Genomic DNA, 17,874 nt, shown 5'->3' with positions numbered 1-17,874 from the left:
TCTCTTTATTGATGGTTTGGTGAAATTGCTGAACAATCAAAAGAGACCATCAAGACAAGAGCATCACATGTTTGTCAACAGGATAATGAAAGGGGAAAGTGATTTTTCCCCATTGTTACAGCACTTAGGCTTAGAGCTAGCTGTGTGTGTGTGTGTGTGTGTGTGTGTGTGTGTGTGTGTGTGTGTGTGTGTGTGTGTGTGTGTGTGTGTGTGTGTGTGTGTGTGTGTGTGTGTGTGTGTGTGTGTGTGTGTCTGTGTGTCTGTGTGTGGGGGGGGCAGAAGAAGATGGAGAAGAAGACGTCATGTCTCTCTCACACAGTTAGCCAGCTAGCCGTACCATTAGTGAGCCTCTCTTTATTGATGGAGGTTTGGTGAAATTGCTGAGCAATCTAAAGAAACCATCAAGACAAGAGCATCACATGTTTGTCAGCAGGATAATGAAAGGGGAAAGTGATTTTTCCCCATTGTTACAGCACTTAGGCTTAGAGCTAGCTGTGTGTGTGTGTGTGTGTGTGTGTGTGTGTGTGTCTGTGTGTGTGTAAATGCTCTGCAGTTGTGCATTTGGTTTGCTAATTTAGTAGCTAGTTAGCTATCTAGCTAAGTGGTTAGCTTCTTCCAAAATCAAGCATTCGCTTGGTAACAGCAGAGAATCCCCTCCTGGATGAAGAGCCTTGCTGGCTAATATTTATTTTGTGCGTGCAGCAAACTGTGAGTAGAGATAGAGGCTGCTGAGGGGAGGATGGCTCATAATAATGGCTGGAACAGAGCGAATGGAATGGCATCAAACACATGGAAACCATGTTTGATGTATTTGATACCATTCAACTTATTCCGCTCCAGCCATTACCACGAGCCCATTCACCCCAATTAAGGTGCCACCAACCTCCTATGGTGAGTAGCATTTTTTTGTTATTTGTATACTTGTATAGTTTAGGTCAGAAAAGGTACAAAATGTTTGCAAAGCGCTCGTTAGCATTTAGTTAGCATTCTCTATGGGATTTTTAATCTATGGGATTTTTCACTTGTTAATACAGTTGAAGTCGGAAGTTTACATACACCTTAGCAAAATACATTTAAACTCAGTTTTTCACAATTCCTGACATTTAATCCTAGTAAAAATTCCCTGTCTTAGGTCAGTTAGGATCACCACTTTATTTTAATAATGTGAAATGTCAGAATAATAGTAGAGAATGATTTATTTCAGCTTTTATTTCTTTCATCACATTCCCAGTGGGTCAGAAGTTTACATACATGCAATTAGTATTTGGTAGCATTGCCTTTAAATTGTTTAACTTGGGTCAAACGTTTCGGGTAGCCTTTCACAAGCTTCTCACAATAAGTTGGGTGAATTTTGGCCCATTCCTCCTGACAGAGCTGGTGTAACTGAGTCAGGTTTGTTGGCCTCCTTGCTCACACACGCTTTTTCAGTTCTGCCCACAAATGTTCTATAGGATTGAGGTCAGGGCTTTGTGATGGCCACACCAATACCTTGACTTTGTTGTCCTTAAGCCATTTTGCCACAACTTTGGAGGTATGCTTGGGGTCATTGTCCATTTGGAAGACCCATTTGCGACCAAGTTTTAACTTCCTGACTGATGTCTTGAGATGTTGCTTCAATATATCCACATAATTTTCCTTCCTCATGATGCCATCTATTTTGTGAAGTGCACCAGTCCCTCCTGCAGCAAAGCACCCCCACAGCATGATGCTGCCACCCCTGTGCTTCACAGTTGGGATGGTGTTCTTCGGCTTGCAAGCGTTCCCCTTTTTCCTCCAAATATAACGATGGTCATTATGGCCAAACAGTTCTATTTTTGTTTCATCAGACCAGAGGACATTTCTCCAAAAAGTACGATCTTTGTCCCCATGTGCAGTTGCAAACTGTAGTCTGGCTTTTTTGGGGCGGTTTTGGAGCAGTGGCTTCTTCCTTGCTGAGCGGCCTTTCAGGTTATGTCGATATAGGACTCGTTTTACTGTGGATATAGATACTTTTGTACCTGTTTCCTCCAGCATCGTCACGAGGTCCTTTGCTGTTGTTCTGGGATTGATTTCCACTTTTCGCACCAAAGTACGTTCATCTCTAGGAGACAGAACGCGTCTCCTTCCTGAGCGGTATTACGGCTGCGTGGTCCCATGGTGTTTAAACTTGCGTACTATTGTTTGTACAGATGAACGTGGGACCTTCAGGTATTTGGAAATTGCTCCCAAGAATGAACCAGACTTTCTTTTGATTTTCCCATGATGTCAAGCAAAGAGGCACTGTGTTTGAAGGTAGGCCTTGAAATACATCCACAGGTACACCTGCAATTGACTCAAATTATGTCAATTAGCCTATCAGAAGCTTCTAAAGCCATGACATCATTTTCTGGAATTTTCCAAGCTGTTTAAAGGCACAGTCAACTTAGTGTATGTAAACTTCTGACCCACTGGAACTGTGATACAGTGAATTATAAGTGAATTAATCTGTCTGTAAACAATTGTTGCTTATATCCTTGGTCCCTTGAGTAAGTGTGTTCATTTTGAAAAACACTCAGAGGGGCTTGAAATTCTGGAGATGTCTTTCTTCGAGAATGGCCAACATTGCTTTCCACGTGACCAAACAAACATTGCTTAACAATCTACCCCCTGCTGGTGTCAAATGCCTGGGCTGCCAGTCACTCTGAGTCACAGACCCAGAGTACCTTCATTATCAAACCCAAATCTCCAAACCGACTATGTTAGTTTTCTCTGACCAGCTAATGCTTTGTCTCCCTAGGATCTTTGGAAAGCTTGGATTTGGGGAGGGACATCTTGGGACAAATCAAATCTCACAGAAAGTCCTTTGAAATTACCTTAATCTCAAATGGCAGCCATCCAGGACATCAACTTCCCTGCTTTCTAAATCACTGATTAAAGACTAAGAGGGTTAGTCAATTTGTTATGGAGCTGTACCAATTCAGTAACATTACACAAAAAGGACCACATTTCTGAACTGAAGTAGTCCAACAAAAAAAGAGCAACACTCAAAGTATGTCAGTCTGAAAATACACATATGGTTCATGTTTTGATGATGTTGCAATTGTGAGGTTGGCATAATGCCTAATAGGCAAGAAGACAGAATAATAGACAAGACCATGTAGCAGGGGCAAGCTCTATTGTGTAGCCAATGCGTTTGGTCTCCTCTACTCAACAGGTTCACCGACACCATGATAATGTCACAGATATAGATGTGATGTGCCACACAAATCTGATTCTACATGGGTTTGATCCATGTAATTCGGCATGAAAGAGAGAAGTGTTGGAGAAAATGGGACTACATACATACGAAGCAACTCTGTTTCAGTGAGCCCTATCTCTGGGAAGAACGATATGGTGCACACGGAAGAAAATATGTTTCCCTTGACTCCACAAATACAATGACTGCTCCAGCTCCACTGAGGCTGTTATTTTGAAATGCTTGCTAGGACATTATGGTCCTGGGCTGAGCCAGGCATTTCTTGGAGGGCCAGTGACTGTTATGTAATGTGTTTCCCATATTGTTTCACTGGCTGCTTTGACTGTGCTGACACTGTTCCAAAGCACTGAGGGAAGAACTTACTGACATCCTATTAACTTACTTTTGGGACTATTACCCTGGTTCCATTGCGCCAGGCAAGCTCAATCAAGTAGCTGAAGTATCTGAGAGAAAACAAATACTACTTCAACCAAGGTCTGTTACGGTATACAGCAGCAAGAGCCCAGAGGAGCCTTATCATTCCTCAAACACCAAGTCAGAATTTGGTTCAACTTTGCAAGGCATGGGACAGCAGAAGATGTCTTACATTAGCAGTCCAGTTTATAGGATTCAGAAACCTATCAAAATGACAGGCATCCCATGAAATCCTTCTGACATTTCAGGTCAGATTTATGAAACTGAACACATTGGGTTGAATTGGCTCTTGGCCAACAGTCCCGCATGTCAATTGCATTTGTGATATTGAATCGTTTATAGCTCATATATTGTAGTACAGACCAGGCCGTCAGTGTAGTCGTCTGTAGCAAGAATACTGCGAAAACCCAGGCAGGACGCGCCCATGCCATGGCACCTTGGCTGACAACCTGGCTGACATTCTAGCAGAATTAAGTGGTTTCCTGATGATGCTGTGATATGCTATCGCTGTCTGTTGGGGCTCCAACATGTAGGCTACAATGAACCCAGCGACCTATATTTTCTGCTGTCTGCATCGGTAATTAATAATAAATACAAATGTAATATTGCAGGTATTGGTCTGTTTACAGTGAGTCGCCGGCTGTTTCTTAATAAATTACTAGGAAAGAATAGGAGAAGCATTAGATACCCTGCTGCCTAACCTATAATAACAATATCCTAACGTATAGGGATAGATAAGCTACACCGGTAGGCTATTTTATATGTTTAAGGTTTTATGAATGTCATTAATTAACAACACACAAAGATGTGTAGCTAATCATCCGTAATGTGGATCAAATGCAATCACACTATTCCTCCCTTCAAGACCATGGGTCAGCGCACTGTCTGTCCGTGCACGGAAAATGCATGGCACCAATGTCATCCAGAATAACGTTTTATATCAATGTACAAACAGCATCCATTCAAGATAATCTGTATAATCTCAGTTTTGCAGTCGGGAATCATAGAGCGATAATGCAAGATGCACAAACTTGTCCAAATTGTACACGATTCTGCATTGCGGTAGGCTCCATCACTACAGCCCCATCTCAATCATTGTAAACAACACGGATTCCCTTGCTTTGCCCAGTGCTGCAAAGACACAGCTTTTCTAGGAAAATCACAAAAAAAAATATAATCGCTTAAACTGCTCATCTTCTTACCTGCAATAGCGGACGATCAGTCCGTCTGTGTACCTTCACGACTCACGCCTGGATCATCGCTGGGCGCTCAGGAGCTCGGAGCAGGGAAGAAACTGACAGGCAGCCGCGTCTCTGCCTTGTCCTCTTCGATTGGACGGATGGCAAGGGGGGGGGGGGCGCGCGACACGGATCTTTCATTGGGCGACAGCAGCAGCCATCCAGTCCAAAAGATCTGACAACATAACGGAGGATCGATCATAGCTAAGTGTTATTTTACATATTCTGCATTGTAATGGTATCGTTTTCATTTTGCCTAAACATGAGCTGTACCTGGATGATGTCAGTACTTCAATGAGAAAATGCAGTAGCCTGTTTTAATATTGAATAGCATACCCACTGGGCATAGATGTCAATTCAACGTCTATTCTACGTTGGGTTCAACGTAATTTCATTGAAATGACGTGGAAATAACGTTGATTCAACCAGTGTGTGCCCAGTGGGAAGGCATCATTATAACTTTTAAAATGTGAGAACAACATTCCCTGAAGCAGTCTACGTGATTGGCGATATGAGAGAGATGTAGGCTATTATTAGTTCCATCATGCATTATGCCCTAAGGGAAAGTGAATGGCCTTGGTGACACGCATGTTGTCATGCAGACTGTCACATTGTTCCAAATCAAGATTAGCGGAGACAAACAAGGCTCACAGAGAGTAGGTCACTAGTAATTAAAAAAATATCAAATCCTAATCCACATGACATCCTCAAAACATTTCTATAAGCATTGCATTGCTGTGAATGTATGTATACAAGATACTTAAGGCCCTCAATTATATTTTGGTACCAATGCTTATGCTTAGGCCTACAGTGAAAACATTTCAATCAGCAATGATGACATGCTCAAAAACTGTTTGGGGACTGTGTACATTGTATAAAATACAAGGCCCTCAAGGATATTTTGGTACCAGTAATCCAAGATTTGTATGTCAATCTTCGAATAACTGTCATTCATCTGAGAAACATAGCCGTGTACATACTGTAGGAAATTAATGGCATTGTCTTCTATCAACCTCCAGGGTGACTCATAAACAGCTACCACCCTACTGTCTTTCTAGGGAAGAGAATAGGTAATTGTCACATGTGGTAGAGAAAGTGGAGAGGCAGAGACAGAGAGAGAGTGAGAGAGACAGAGAGAGAGAGAGACAGCGGGAGTGTGAGAAAGAGAGAGAGAGAGACAGAGTGAGTGAGAGAGACAGCGAGAGAGAGGGGAGGGAGAATTATAAGAGAAGGAGAGTGAAGAGTCTAAAGAGGAGAGGGGGGACGTTGTGATTTAACCCTTTACTGATCCCCGTTGGGACTCAACCCAAGGTATCTCAATCCCCACGCTGCCATAAGGATATCAGGGGGAGGGGAGGAGACAGAAGGCATTAGTGTCAGATTAAAAGAAAAAAAGCGCTCTCACTTTATGTATCACCCACCCAGTGGTGCATACACACACACACACACACACACACACACACACACCCACACACACACACTGGTGGTACACTGACCTGAGGTTGTGAGAGCCTCTGTTGACCGTATCAGCTAGCTCCCCCAAGGAAATAGCTCCTTCGATTTGATAGAGATGCAGGGGGAAACCATCATATTAAAGGGGCATTTCAAAGCATTTTGCATGATCATGAGACTTTGCCAGGAAGGAAACAAAGGCTTGCCAGTGGGATAGCAATGAGGCCTATTTGCAAAATATGATATTCTGAGACCATATTAACGATGGATATCAAAAAATGTATTTGAGTAAAATTTCCCCTTAATGTGGTGCCATTTCAGTTTTATAAACTACTGTGGGTATACTATCATTGATCAGCAGAAGGGGACATACTCTGAGGGGTCAGACGGTTGGCCTCTTAACAGATGTGAGTTTCTTGGCTCACCATTCGTCAGCCATATGGAAATGTCACAGAGCAATAATAAAAAATTATCATCTCCGTCTCTCAGGCCTGTGGTGGAAAATGCCACATTTACATATGAACACAAAGGGCCAGACTCTTCGCATCAGGAGCAGATGCTCTCTCAACCTCTGATCACACTACAGAAGGAGAGAGAGCAAGAGAGAGAGAGAGAGAGAGAGAGAGAGAGAGAGAGAGAGAGAGAGAGAGAGAGAGAGAGAGAGAGAGAGAGAAAGAGAAGAGAGAAGACTAGGTAATGTGAAGATATGTCATGTGCATTTTTTCAAACATCTCATTTAGTAGATTATTGACCTCGCAGATTGGCAGATTAGCAGAATATTTTCCCCTTCATCTTCCTCTTTTTCTTCCTGTTAAAAGCAGGGGATGCACAGCCTGACAGACGTACCACAGGCTTTTATTTGAACAGGAACAGTAAATCAGGTGGATGGACAGGGAGGAGGAGGTAACAGCAGGGAATGAATGGCTAATGGGTGTCATGGCAGACATACTGTCGACACACAACCTCTGATCAGTCCTCAGAGGATTGGGATGATAGGGGGGAGGAAAAAAGGGGGGAGGAAGGAGTGGTGGGTGTGGAGAGGGGATGGGGAAGGGAGTGAAGATACAGGGATGGGGTTGGGGTAGAAGAGAGGAAGGATTAGGATAGGGAAGAGATGGACAGGGGAAACGGGGGGAAGGTCGGGGTTATGCAGTCGACACTGGAGGATTGAGAAAGGGGGATGACGGAAAGGAGACGGAGGGAGGGAAAGGTTGTAGGTTTAAAGAGGGCAGCTGCTGTTTCGGTGGTAACGATCACCAATAAACACACAGATAATATGATTCTGTTGCCATGAACATTTTACATTTTTAGTCATTTAGCAGACGCTCTTATCCAGTGAGTGCATACATTCTTTTTTTAGGGGCTCGTGGTAATGACTGGAACCAGTAGAATGGTATCAAATACATCAAACACATGGTTTCCAGGTGTTTGATGCCATTCCATTTGCTCTGTTCCGGACATTATTATGAGCCGTTCTCCCCTCAGCAGCCTCCGCTGGTACTAGTACATTTCATGCTTTTATTTCACATTGGGACAGTAATGATCCTGTTTGTTATTTTCTCATCTGTATGATTGCCTTTTAACCACTAGGTGGCAGTAAAGGCTAGAATACAAATCTATCATCCACACTGTATGATGAGATGACAGTCTACAAATGGCTATTACCATCTATAAGATACTGTATAAGGATTAGAGGACAATAGCCACCTTTTTGGGTTAAAGTTATGATTGTTTTCGTTCATTCATATCCACATAAGAATACTTGCTGGTCCAATTGCTGGTGAGGGAAGTGTTCATTTTAAGACCATCCATTTAGTTCTCTCTATGCATCCAGGAAGATTTTAATAGCTGTTATATCAACTGCTACAATTACTGAGAAAGCATCCATGAAATAATTACGCCCAATGAATTTACCATCCAGTAGAGAGAGAGAGAAGGCAAAGTGAACAGAAGGCAAAGTGTCCTTGCCAAACGGAGAAGTGGTCCAAGAGCCACCCACCAGACGTCCTTGCTTCCTGACACCAGTGTAGTGTAGTGTGTGTGTATGTGTGTGATGGCACACCAGATGGTCTGTGTGTTCGCTCCCAATTACACCCATACATACAGTGCATGACCATAATGGAAACGGAAGGGTCAACAAGTGAACGCCAACAGATATAGCTGAACTGTCACGTTTCATCAGGACTCTCTCTTTCTCTATCTCTCTTCTCACACCTTATCTCTCTCCCTGTCTGTGTATGACTCTTTCTCTCTCTCTTACTCCCTCTCGTTCCCTCTCTCTCTCTCCCCTTCCGCTCTCCTCTTCCTGTCTCTCTCCTCCTCTCTCAGCCCCCCGCATCTCTCTGATTCAGAGGGGTTGGGTTAAATGCGGAAGACACATTTCGGTTGAATCCACTCAGTTGCGCAACTGACTAGGTTTCCCCTTTTCCTTCCCTGTCTCTCTCTCCAGTTTACTGTGAGGCTAGCAGCATACTTCAGACTCTACGGTTGACTTAATACTTTCACTGCATTGCATAGGTTGCCCGCATCCTTTAGCTCGCAGCATGGGGTGGTGTTGTCTCACACTGTGCTACCCTGGGATATGTGTGTATTTGGAGCGACTACTCCTACCTGTTCCTGTTCCCGTTCCTGTCAGGGAGTGTCTGGGCCCTGAGGGGGCTTGTAAACTGACGTGTGTTTTAATTTCACCCAAGTTCCCTCATCTAGCCCTTCATCCAAAAACATGTCCCAGGTATAAGCACCCCAAAATGCACTCCTCTCACACATGCTCACAGACCTCCATCCCCCAGTACATAGAGTGCAGTGGAATCAGAAGTGATGAGAGATCCAGAGCGAAAGATCCAGCACGTACCCCTCACCAACCCACACACCTTATCTCCCAGTTCTGTGAAGGTGTGAAATCATCGTCATTGAAATCCTCATTGATGCTTATTCCCATTGCCATGGAGTTGGTCTGTGGTGGAGCAAAACACACTGCTACTATGACACTTTATCGTAGTGTAATATAATATAATGTTTATGGAGCCATTTTGTAGCACTTACTGTATCATGCCTTCATAAGATTGGTTTTATCATAGAATTTGCAACGCTGCATTTGCTTCCATTGCATTGCTGTTTAAGAACAGTCCAAATATTAAAAGAGTCAGAATGAAGTTTTACAAAGATAGAATGGACATCAAAGCAGATCATTATATTTTATTCATTCATTATATTTCACGTTGCTTGGAAATTCTTTCTTTCACTAAGTGGAGAAACTTAAATAGAAATGAAAAGAGAAATAAATTGTTAGTAAAAACCTTGAAACTGTTTTAGAATAAGAACACAAAACACTTTTCAATACTGTCACAAAGTGGAAGAGTTTGGCAGACCTTGTGCTGCTCATATAACCAACATAAACCAAAATACCAGAATGATACAGTACATCGAGGGGTACTTATCTTACACTCCAAAGTCCATTTACATCTGAAAGTTTCCAGAGCACTGTATGGTTTCATTTAGTTCAAAAAAGTGACATTTCAGAAACACACAACTATATAGCTGACAAATGAAAACCATCAAAATTTGAACTCATGAGCAACTTCTTGTCCTGTTAGTTACAATAATGTACAATGTTCACAGCAAAGAAAAAACTAATACAAACAAAAAATGTATATATATTCTATAGAAGTAGTCTATATTGAACACAGCTCTCTCAACAAGTCAAACCTTCTCATGCACAGTTCTGCCTCTGAGGCTCTTAAAGGGAAAGTCCATCGAATTTTGTAATTAACTATCCCTTTAAGCTCCTCTAGCAGTGGTTTTCTGTACAGTCAATTAGAGTATATATTTACAAATTCAACAACTAATCATTTTTTTTATATATACGTAAAACTTGATGCAAGTTAAGAAAAAAAAATCTTGATCCCATCCTTTTCACGTCAAAGGCCGTCAAATGTAGTTAGTATAAGTGACTAGCATGAATATTATCCCCTCAACACGCACGCACGCACACACACCGCAGAAATATGATCAAAAACTTAGTAGATGACCCAAACCTTTGAAAAAATGTATAGAGCTTTGACCGTGTCCAATATGGCAACCCTAAGCCGCTTATCTGAGGGAGAAGCATTTTGAAGCTTTTCAAAAGATGACTATATGAATTATTCCTTCATTTATGGAGTCCTCCATCCTTCCATCCTTCCTAGCTGAACCCATCATCCCCAGAGTGTGACTTCACGGTGCTATTGCTTTATGGGCGTTCCATTCACTGAACTCTGGGTAAAACTGTCTTTTTGTGAATTAATCTAAACTGAACTGAATCAGAGTTCTGTATTAAAAGGCACAGTACTGCTGAAGGCCACCCAGCACCACAAATAAACGCAACATTTTTTTAAAGAAAAGCAAAAGAAAAGCTGGAGTTGGATGTCAGTACATGCACTTTGGGTCTCACAGAAAGAGCCATAAGGTCACCGTCAGGTCATGTGATGTGCAACCACAGGAAGTAAGGTCACATGCAGGTCAAAGGTTATGATGATGTCATGATAGCATGCAGCGCTTCAGCAGTTGCAGTGATCAAAAGAAAGGTGACGTGAGGACCAGTGGAGGCTGGTGGCTTCCTGGTGTTTGATACCGTTCCGTTAATTTAATTTGAGCTATTACGATGAGCCTCCGATTTAAAGTGACACCAGCATCCCCTGGCGAGGGCGTGGATGCAGCGACTGATGTAACTTGATTGAGCCTGCTTGGAGTCTGAAGTGTAGATTCACTGTACATAATCCTGCACTGTAAATTCAACTGTATGTACTGTACAAACAGCCCCCATCTTGCAAAAAGACATAGAATAATAGTCATACATTTAGTAACACGTTTCACCACCATGTCGTCAAAGACACTGATGCCTCTTTATGGCTGCCCTGAAGGGCAAAGTACCTCTAACATACACAATAATATCAATATAATGATTGACCGGAAAAACAATATGGCAAACACAAATAATTCAAATGTGTACCACATAGTAGTCCAAGATAGCTAGACAATAGCTTCAATGTAATAATATACTAATTTGTGTTAATATATGGTTGTACATAATTTCAGGAAGATGTCCGGTTCTAAGTGTCGCTACTAAATCAATAGGCTACAGAGAATAAAACAGTTGGAACAGTCTCCACAATCCATCCACAAATTCAATGATTTCCAAATGATAACGTACAATCCTCTAGTAGTATCCTGCAGCATTGCGTTAGTGTAGAGAATCTCACACGTGTCTCTTATGTGTCTCTTAATAAGTCTCCTGTGTTTGTGACTGTAGTGTGCGGATGGGAGGGGCATGTGATGACACAAGGTGATTTGAGGAACAGCCCTGTGAAAATGGCGAATGGAACAGTCACTGGAGCGCCCCTACAGGTCTGGATGTCCAAATGTATGGCTACACAAACCTATGGGCCTGGCTGTCTAGCCAGCTGGCTACAAAGGAGTTCCGTTTACTGCAGCACCACCTACTGGCCAGGCTGCCTATCCCTCCACCTGGCTGACCTACTGACCAACCAGCTGGCTACACAAAGGAGTTCATAGCGGAGGTATTAACAGGGGACGGGGCCTCAGAGCTTTCGTGACCCCCAGCAGTGTCCCTGGCGGAGCTCTTTCCGCTATACTGTCCGATAAAAGACCCATCCTCGTTGAACTGGCCGTCTCCACCATCGCCACCGTAGTCAACTAAACTGTCGTCACTGTTGTCCCTGTGCACCGTCCCGTTAGACGGTGTGCGGCTCCCTTTTAACGGCTTATGGTCCTCAGTGTCACTAGGAGAAAACGACATGCAGGTGAAATGATGATAGAATGACGTAAACAAGGAGTTTAGTGTATGGCCTTTTTTTAGATGGAGCGCTGAAGTATTTCCAATTACTTTTACTACCATTACCCAAGTATTGGAAAGAAAGATAGCCTAAGGCCTGGATTCAAATGTGTCTAATTCTAGAAAAAGAGTTAAACATATATTACTTCACATCTTATGAAAATATTAGTTTATATCCTGAATTGGGTTGAAATTTGGACTCAGAAGGCTACTTCTGACAGTGGATGTTAACAGTATCAGAATGTTTATTTGATCTTGCCCCAAGTCTAAAAAAAATGATGTGAGCGATGTGTTGGTTTTCATCACACACCAGGGGAATACAGGCAAAATCATCCACATTCCAAATTCCCCCTGAAACCATGACATGAGGTGGAAAATAATACATATGTGCTGTATTGCTAGACATAAATGTTTCTCCCCAACAAAGGTTGCAATGAAAAACTGAAAATCCAAAGATTGTCAGCCAAAGCAGAAATAACAAATAATCACAATTTTGCAAACAAATGAAGAAACTGCAAAGAAAGCTTTCTTTGAGGATTAACATTAGTTAGTCAACATTCAAATCGATGTCAGATGATGATTCATGATAGTGAATAGCAGGTGGACTCTCTTTCATAAAGCCTTCATAATGCTATCGCTCTTTTATTACACCTGTTATAGCCATTCATAACAGGTTATGTCAGCTAATAAAGCATTACTTAACAACACTCCAACGTCATCAGGATGCTATCTTGCCACAGATGAATGACTGAAAGCACTGCATTGGACACCAAAAGTCCTATGATGATAAATGATGATACCACTATGTAGGCTTTATGACAGTTCGTGACAGTTTATAGCACAGATAAGGACAGTGGTGTACTCTGGGGTGGTTTTACAGCAGGCCTTTTTCTCCAAGTGGCAGTAAGTACTGTTTATCAGACAGATGTCACAGTCTAGCAGCCCTTCGGTCACTCCTCTCATGCCAGTCTTGCAGTACCACTCCTTACCTTGCCTGACACCTACATGCCCCAATAAACAGAGTGCAGGAGGAACAGATAAAGTGATCAGACAGAGAGAGATAATCACTAACGCCTCACCAGCGTGCACACACTCGCACACACATGAATCTACGCACACATGCACACACACACACACACACACAGGATCACTTGATATGCTATGAGTATAAATATAATCTTTCATGGCAGAATTGACAGTCTTTTACTAAGTTTTAAAATGGGAATAATGTATTCAACTGCAGACAGAACAAGTACTGCAGTGCAGATGAGACAAGCCTGCATTTGTGTATTGTATGGTTGGTAACCCATCAGTGTTTTCATGTGGGTTTTACTGTGTCCTTCTGTGTATAAGCATACAGCACCCACACATCCATCCAAACATAGCAGTATGTATCTTTCTTTAACATCACATTTCACCCCTGTAAGTGTAGACACTGGCGTTCAAGGTCAATAGTTACATCATAGATACAGTACAGGACTTATGCAAGCCTGCAGTCAAACCAGAACAGCTCAGTGGAGTTAGATTAGTATTTATTGACATAAAGCTCCATGGTTGGAATAATGGCATGGATGGAACGTTTTATATCTCTTCACAAAGGCACTCTATATCATACATTTAGACTTGTGATATATTGTCTAATACTTGTTATTTGAACAATATAAACTGTTATATTGTCTATTATTTTGCTATTTGAATGTTTTAAAAAACAAACAGATTTAGCTTATTAGGGTGTCTCTCATGTTATGATCATAAACTAGATAGAGTTATGATGTGGACAGAATAAGAATAGCCTTTTGCCTTGTTTAATCTTTAAATAACATCTTTCAGCACTAGAATGTACAGTACACTCAGGGCTGGCCTTTTAACTCCAACATGCTGATAGCTTCATACTGGATTACTTATACTGTACATATCTATGATTTCATCCAAGACATTATTGCCTACAGCGAGTTTTATATACGATCTTCATTACGCCATGCATATCACACAACATTATATATCCATCATTCTATATACACTACATGGCCAAAAGTATGTGGACAACTCTTCAAATTAGTGGATTCGGCTATTTCAGCCACATCCGTTGCTGACAGGTGTATAAAATATTGGTGGAGGAGGGAAAATGGTCTGGGGCTACAGCATACGATGGCATTCTAGATGATTCTGTGCTTCCAACTTTGTGGTTACAGTTTGGGGAAGGACCTTTCCTGTTTCAGCATGACAATGCCCCTGTGAACAAAGCGAGGTCCATACAGAAATGGTTTGTCGAGATCAGTGTGGAAGAACTTGACTGGCCTGCACAGAGCCCTGACCTCAACCCCATTGAACACCATTGGGATGAATTGGAACGTCGACTGCGAGCCAGGCCTAATCGCCCAACATCAGTGCCTGACTTCACTAATGCTCCTGTGGCTGAATGGAAGTCCCTGCAGCAATGTTCCAACATCTAGTGGAAAGCCTTCCCAGACGAGCAGGTGTCCACATACTTTTGGTTGTGTAGTGTATTTATTTGTTACATGATAGATAGAATGTATATTATAGAACATATTTATGTTTAAATACATGATACAAAAAGTAATAATATCAAATATAAGAAGAAAAAAAAAAACATATAAATTGGAAAAAAGCTGGACCAGTACAAAATAATGATGCTATACATAATAAGTAAAGTGCTTCATTTTTCTTAATATCTGCGTTGGAAAAGCAAGCAGGCTAGAAAACAGTTAGAAGACGCTATAGCAAGCATAACTAGATTACTGCAGTTAGTTAGTCAGAGCTTATATCAACTGGGATGAGTATCCTTACGGTACAGTATGCTTATGTATGCAAATATTAATTTATTAAGTATGTACGCACAGTATATTGCATAATACAAAAGCTACTGTATATTTATATGCATAATGTATTCGTTACAAGGTATCAATGTTGTTATAAATGAGAACTTAGTGGGACAGGTATCTATGCATGCCAGCTTGGAATACTGCAAATTAATTTTATAAAATATTCCTGACAGTTCTAGGGAAAACTTTTAAATGTCCCCGAAAAACCTAAACCCCTAAAACTTAGACCTGAATAATACTGTATATCCTGCTTATCGAATGATGCAACACAGTCAAACACACTACAATATCAATCTGGCGACTGGCGGGCACACAAGCCACCAACACACTAAGCAGAGAAGAATCCCTCCCCGTCCCTGTCCCAACCTCTTCCATAAGAAGAGGCTTGTGCTTTACAGGTCTGCACTGCCAGAATCCCTGTTAGAACGATGGTGGTCCCGCGGCAGGTGGAGGTCAGCTGTAAGGATGAGGAGGCCAGAGCTCCTGCCTTGCTGAGAAGAACCAGGTCTGGGGAGTGAGCAGGGGCTTGGTGGGGTGGTTGGGGGGGGGGGGGGGGGGGGGGGGGGGGGGCTTTTGGTTTGGGTTAGGACAGGGAAGAATTGGGGCCCCACAGGCTCCAGGAGAGTCATGTTTCTCACCTGTATTCCCCGAAATTACAGTCATCCTCTTTCATGGGCTGGAACTCTGGGTCCGTGTGTGCGTCCTCCTTTTCTTTCACTGTGGGAAGAGATTAATCAAATGTGTCTTCTACTATGGCCTAAGATGGGTGATGGATCTGGGTGATGGGTGGTGGATATGGAGGCGACAGCATGTGTACGTGTATGTGTGTGCTTGCTTGCATGTGTGTATACATGCGTGCGTATGTGTCCAAACCAAAAGTACCGACCTGGGTATTTTCCTCCCTTGTTTCTCTGTATGAAGCAGATGATGAGGAGGACGAGGATGAGGAGAGCGATGGCACACATCAGGCCGATGAACCAGCCCTGAGTAGCGATGTCCACCTGTCGGGCTGCCATAGCTGGTCAGGCACAGAGGGAAGAAATTAAATATCAGAAAACTGTTAATGACTGGCCTGTTGCTTTAAATGAGGAAGGTAATATAGGAAACATATAGTTCCTGTACTGTAGTATAATGAAAATGTAATGGACAATAAAGTTTTGTTATCTTAACTTCTCAGTGTTTATCAGACATCCACTATTGTAATCACAGCTATAGTGCCTTGCAAAATTATTCATCCCCCTTGGCGTTTTTCCTATTTTGTTGCATTACAACCTGCAATTTAAATGGATTTTTATTTGAATTTCATGTAAAGGACATACACAAAATAGTCCAAATTGGTGACGTGAAATGAAAATAATTACTTGTTTCAAAAATTCAAAAAAATAATGAACGGAAAAGTGGTGCATGCATATGTATTCACCCCCTTTGCTATGAAGCCCCTAAATAAGATCTGGTGCAACCAATTACCTTCAGAAGTCACATAATTAGTTAAATAAAGTCCACCTGTGTGCAATCTAAGTGTCACATGATCTGTCACATGATCTCAGTATATATACACCTGTTCTGAAAGGCCCCAGAGTCTGCAACACCACTAAGCAAGGGGCACCACCAAGCAAGCGGCACCATGAAGACCAAGGGGCTCTCCAAACAGGTCAGGGACAAAGTTGTGGAGAAGTACAGATCAGGGATGGGTTATAAAAAAATATCCCACAGAGCACCATTAAATCCATTATTAAAAAATTGAAAGAATATGGCACCACAACAACCCTGCCAAGAGAGGGCCGCCCACCAAAACTCACGGACCAGGCAAGAAGGGCATTAATCAGAGAGGCAACAAAGAGACCAAAGATAACCCTGAAGGAGCTGCAAAGATCCACAGCGGAGATTGGAGTATCTGTCCATAGGACCACTTTAAGCCGTACACTCCACAGAGCTGGGCTTTACTGAAGAGTGGCTAGAAAAAAGCCATTGCTTCAAGAAAAAAATAAGCAAACACGTTTGGTGTTTGCCAAAAGGCATGTGTGAGACTCCCCAAATGATGAGACTAAAATTTAGCTTTTTGGCCATCAAGGAAAACGCAATGTCTGGCGCAAACCCAACACCTCTCATCACCCCAAGAACACCATCCTCATAGTGAAGCATGGTGGTAGCAGCATGCTGTGGGGATGTTTTTCATCGGCAGGGACTGGGAAACTGGTCAGAATTAAAGGAATGATGGATGGCGCTAAATACAGGGAAATTATTGAGGGAAACCTGTTTCAGTCTTCCGGAGATTTGAGACTGGGACGGAGGTTCACCTTCCAGCAAGACAATGACCCTAAGCATACTGCTAAAGCAACACTCAAGTGGTTTAAGGGGAAACATTTAAATGTCTTTGAATAGCCTAGTCAAAGGCCAGACCTCAATCCAATTGAGAATCTGTGGTATGACTTAATGATTGCTGTACACCAGCGGAACCCATCCAACTTGAAGGAGCTGGAGCAGTTTTGCCTTAAAGAATGGGAAAAAATCCCAGTGGCTAGATGTGCCAAGCTTATAGAGACATACCCCAAGAGACTTGTAGCTGTAATTGCTGGAAAAGGTGGTTCTACAAAGTATTGACTTTGGGGGGGTCAATAGTTATGCACGCTCAAGTTTTCTGTTTTTTTGTCTTATTTCTTGTTTGTTTCACAATAAAAAATATTTTGCATCTTCAAAGTGGTAGGCATGTTGTGTATATCAAATGATACAACCCCCCACCCCCAATTTGTTTTATTTATTCAAGGTTGTAAGGCAACAAAATAGGAAAAATTCCAAAGGGGGTGAATACTTTCGCAAGCCACTGTACTAAAGGATATATGGACCAACAAGTTGTAGAGGAGACATAAGTACATGATAGTTTGA

The 17,874-nt window shown here is 42.2% G+C and overlaps 2 protein-coding genes across 5 annotated transcripts in view; both read right to left on the bottom strand.

The window, feature by feature from the left end:
• Positions 1 to 4,925, bottom strand: part of LOC311137052 (contactin-1a-like) — a 128,994-nt gene extending 124,069 nt beyond the window's left edge. Inside the window, exon 1 of the mRNA XM_084171360.1 lies at positions 4,831 to 4,925. The gene's annotated coding sequence lies outside the window, so the exon portion shown is untranslated. The remainder of the gene's footprint in view (positions 1 to 4,830) is intronic.
• Positions 4,926 to 9,498: 4,573 nt separating this feature from the next.
• LOC311137661 (neuronal cell adhesion molecule-like) overlaps positions 9,499 to 17,874 on the bottom strand; it is a 65,780-nt gene continuing 57,404 nt past the window's right edge. For all 4 annotated transcript variants that reach the window (XM_084172178.1, XM_084172179.1, XM_084172180.1 and 1 more), the window contains 3 exons: positions 15,878 to 16,009; positions 15,630 to 15,708; positions 9,499 to 12,095 (listed from right to left, as the gene is read on the bottom strand). In XM_084172178.1, the coding sequence (XP_084028304.1) occupies positions 11,849 to 12,095; positions 15,630 to 15,708; positions 15,878 to 16,009 (458 nt within the window). In that variant the 3' untranslated portion in view covers positions 9,499 to 11,848. The remainder of the gene's footprint in view (positions 12,096 to 15,629; positions 15,709 to 15,877; positions 16,010 to 17,874) is intronic.

Source organism: Coregonus lavaretus (assembly GCF_964263955.1).
Source record: "Coregonus lavaretus genome assembly, chromosome: 11".
NCBI lineage: Eukaryota > Metazoa > Chordata > Actinopteri > Salmoniformes > Salmonidae > Coregonus > Coregonus lavaretus.
Note: the sequence above shows the minus strand (reverse complement) of the source record. Positions and strands in the feature narration are given on the sequence as shown.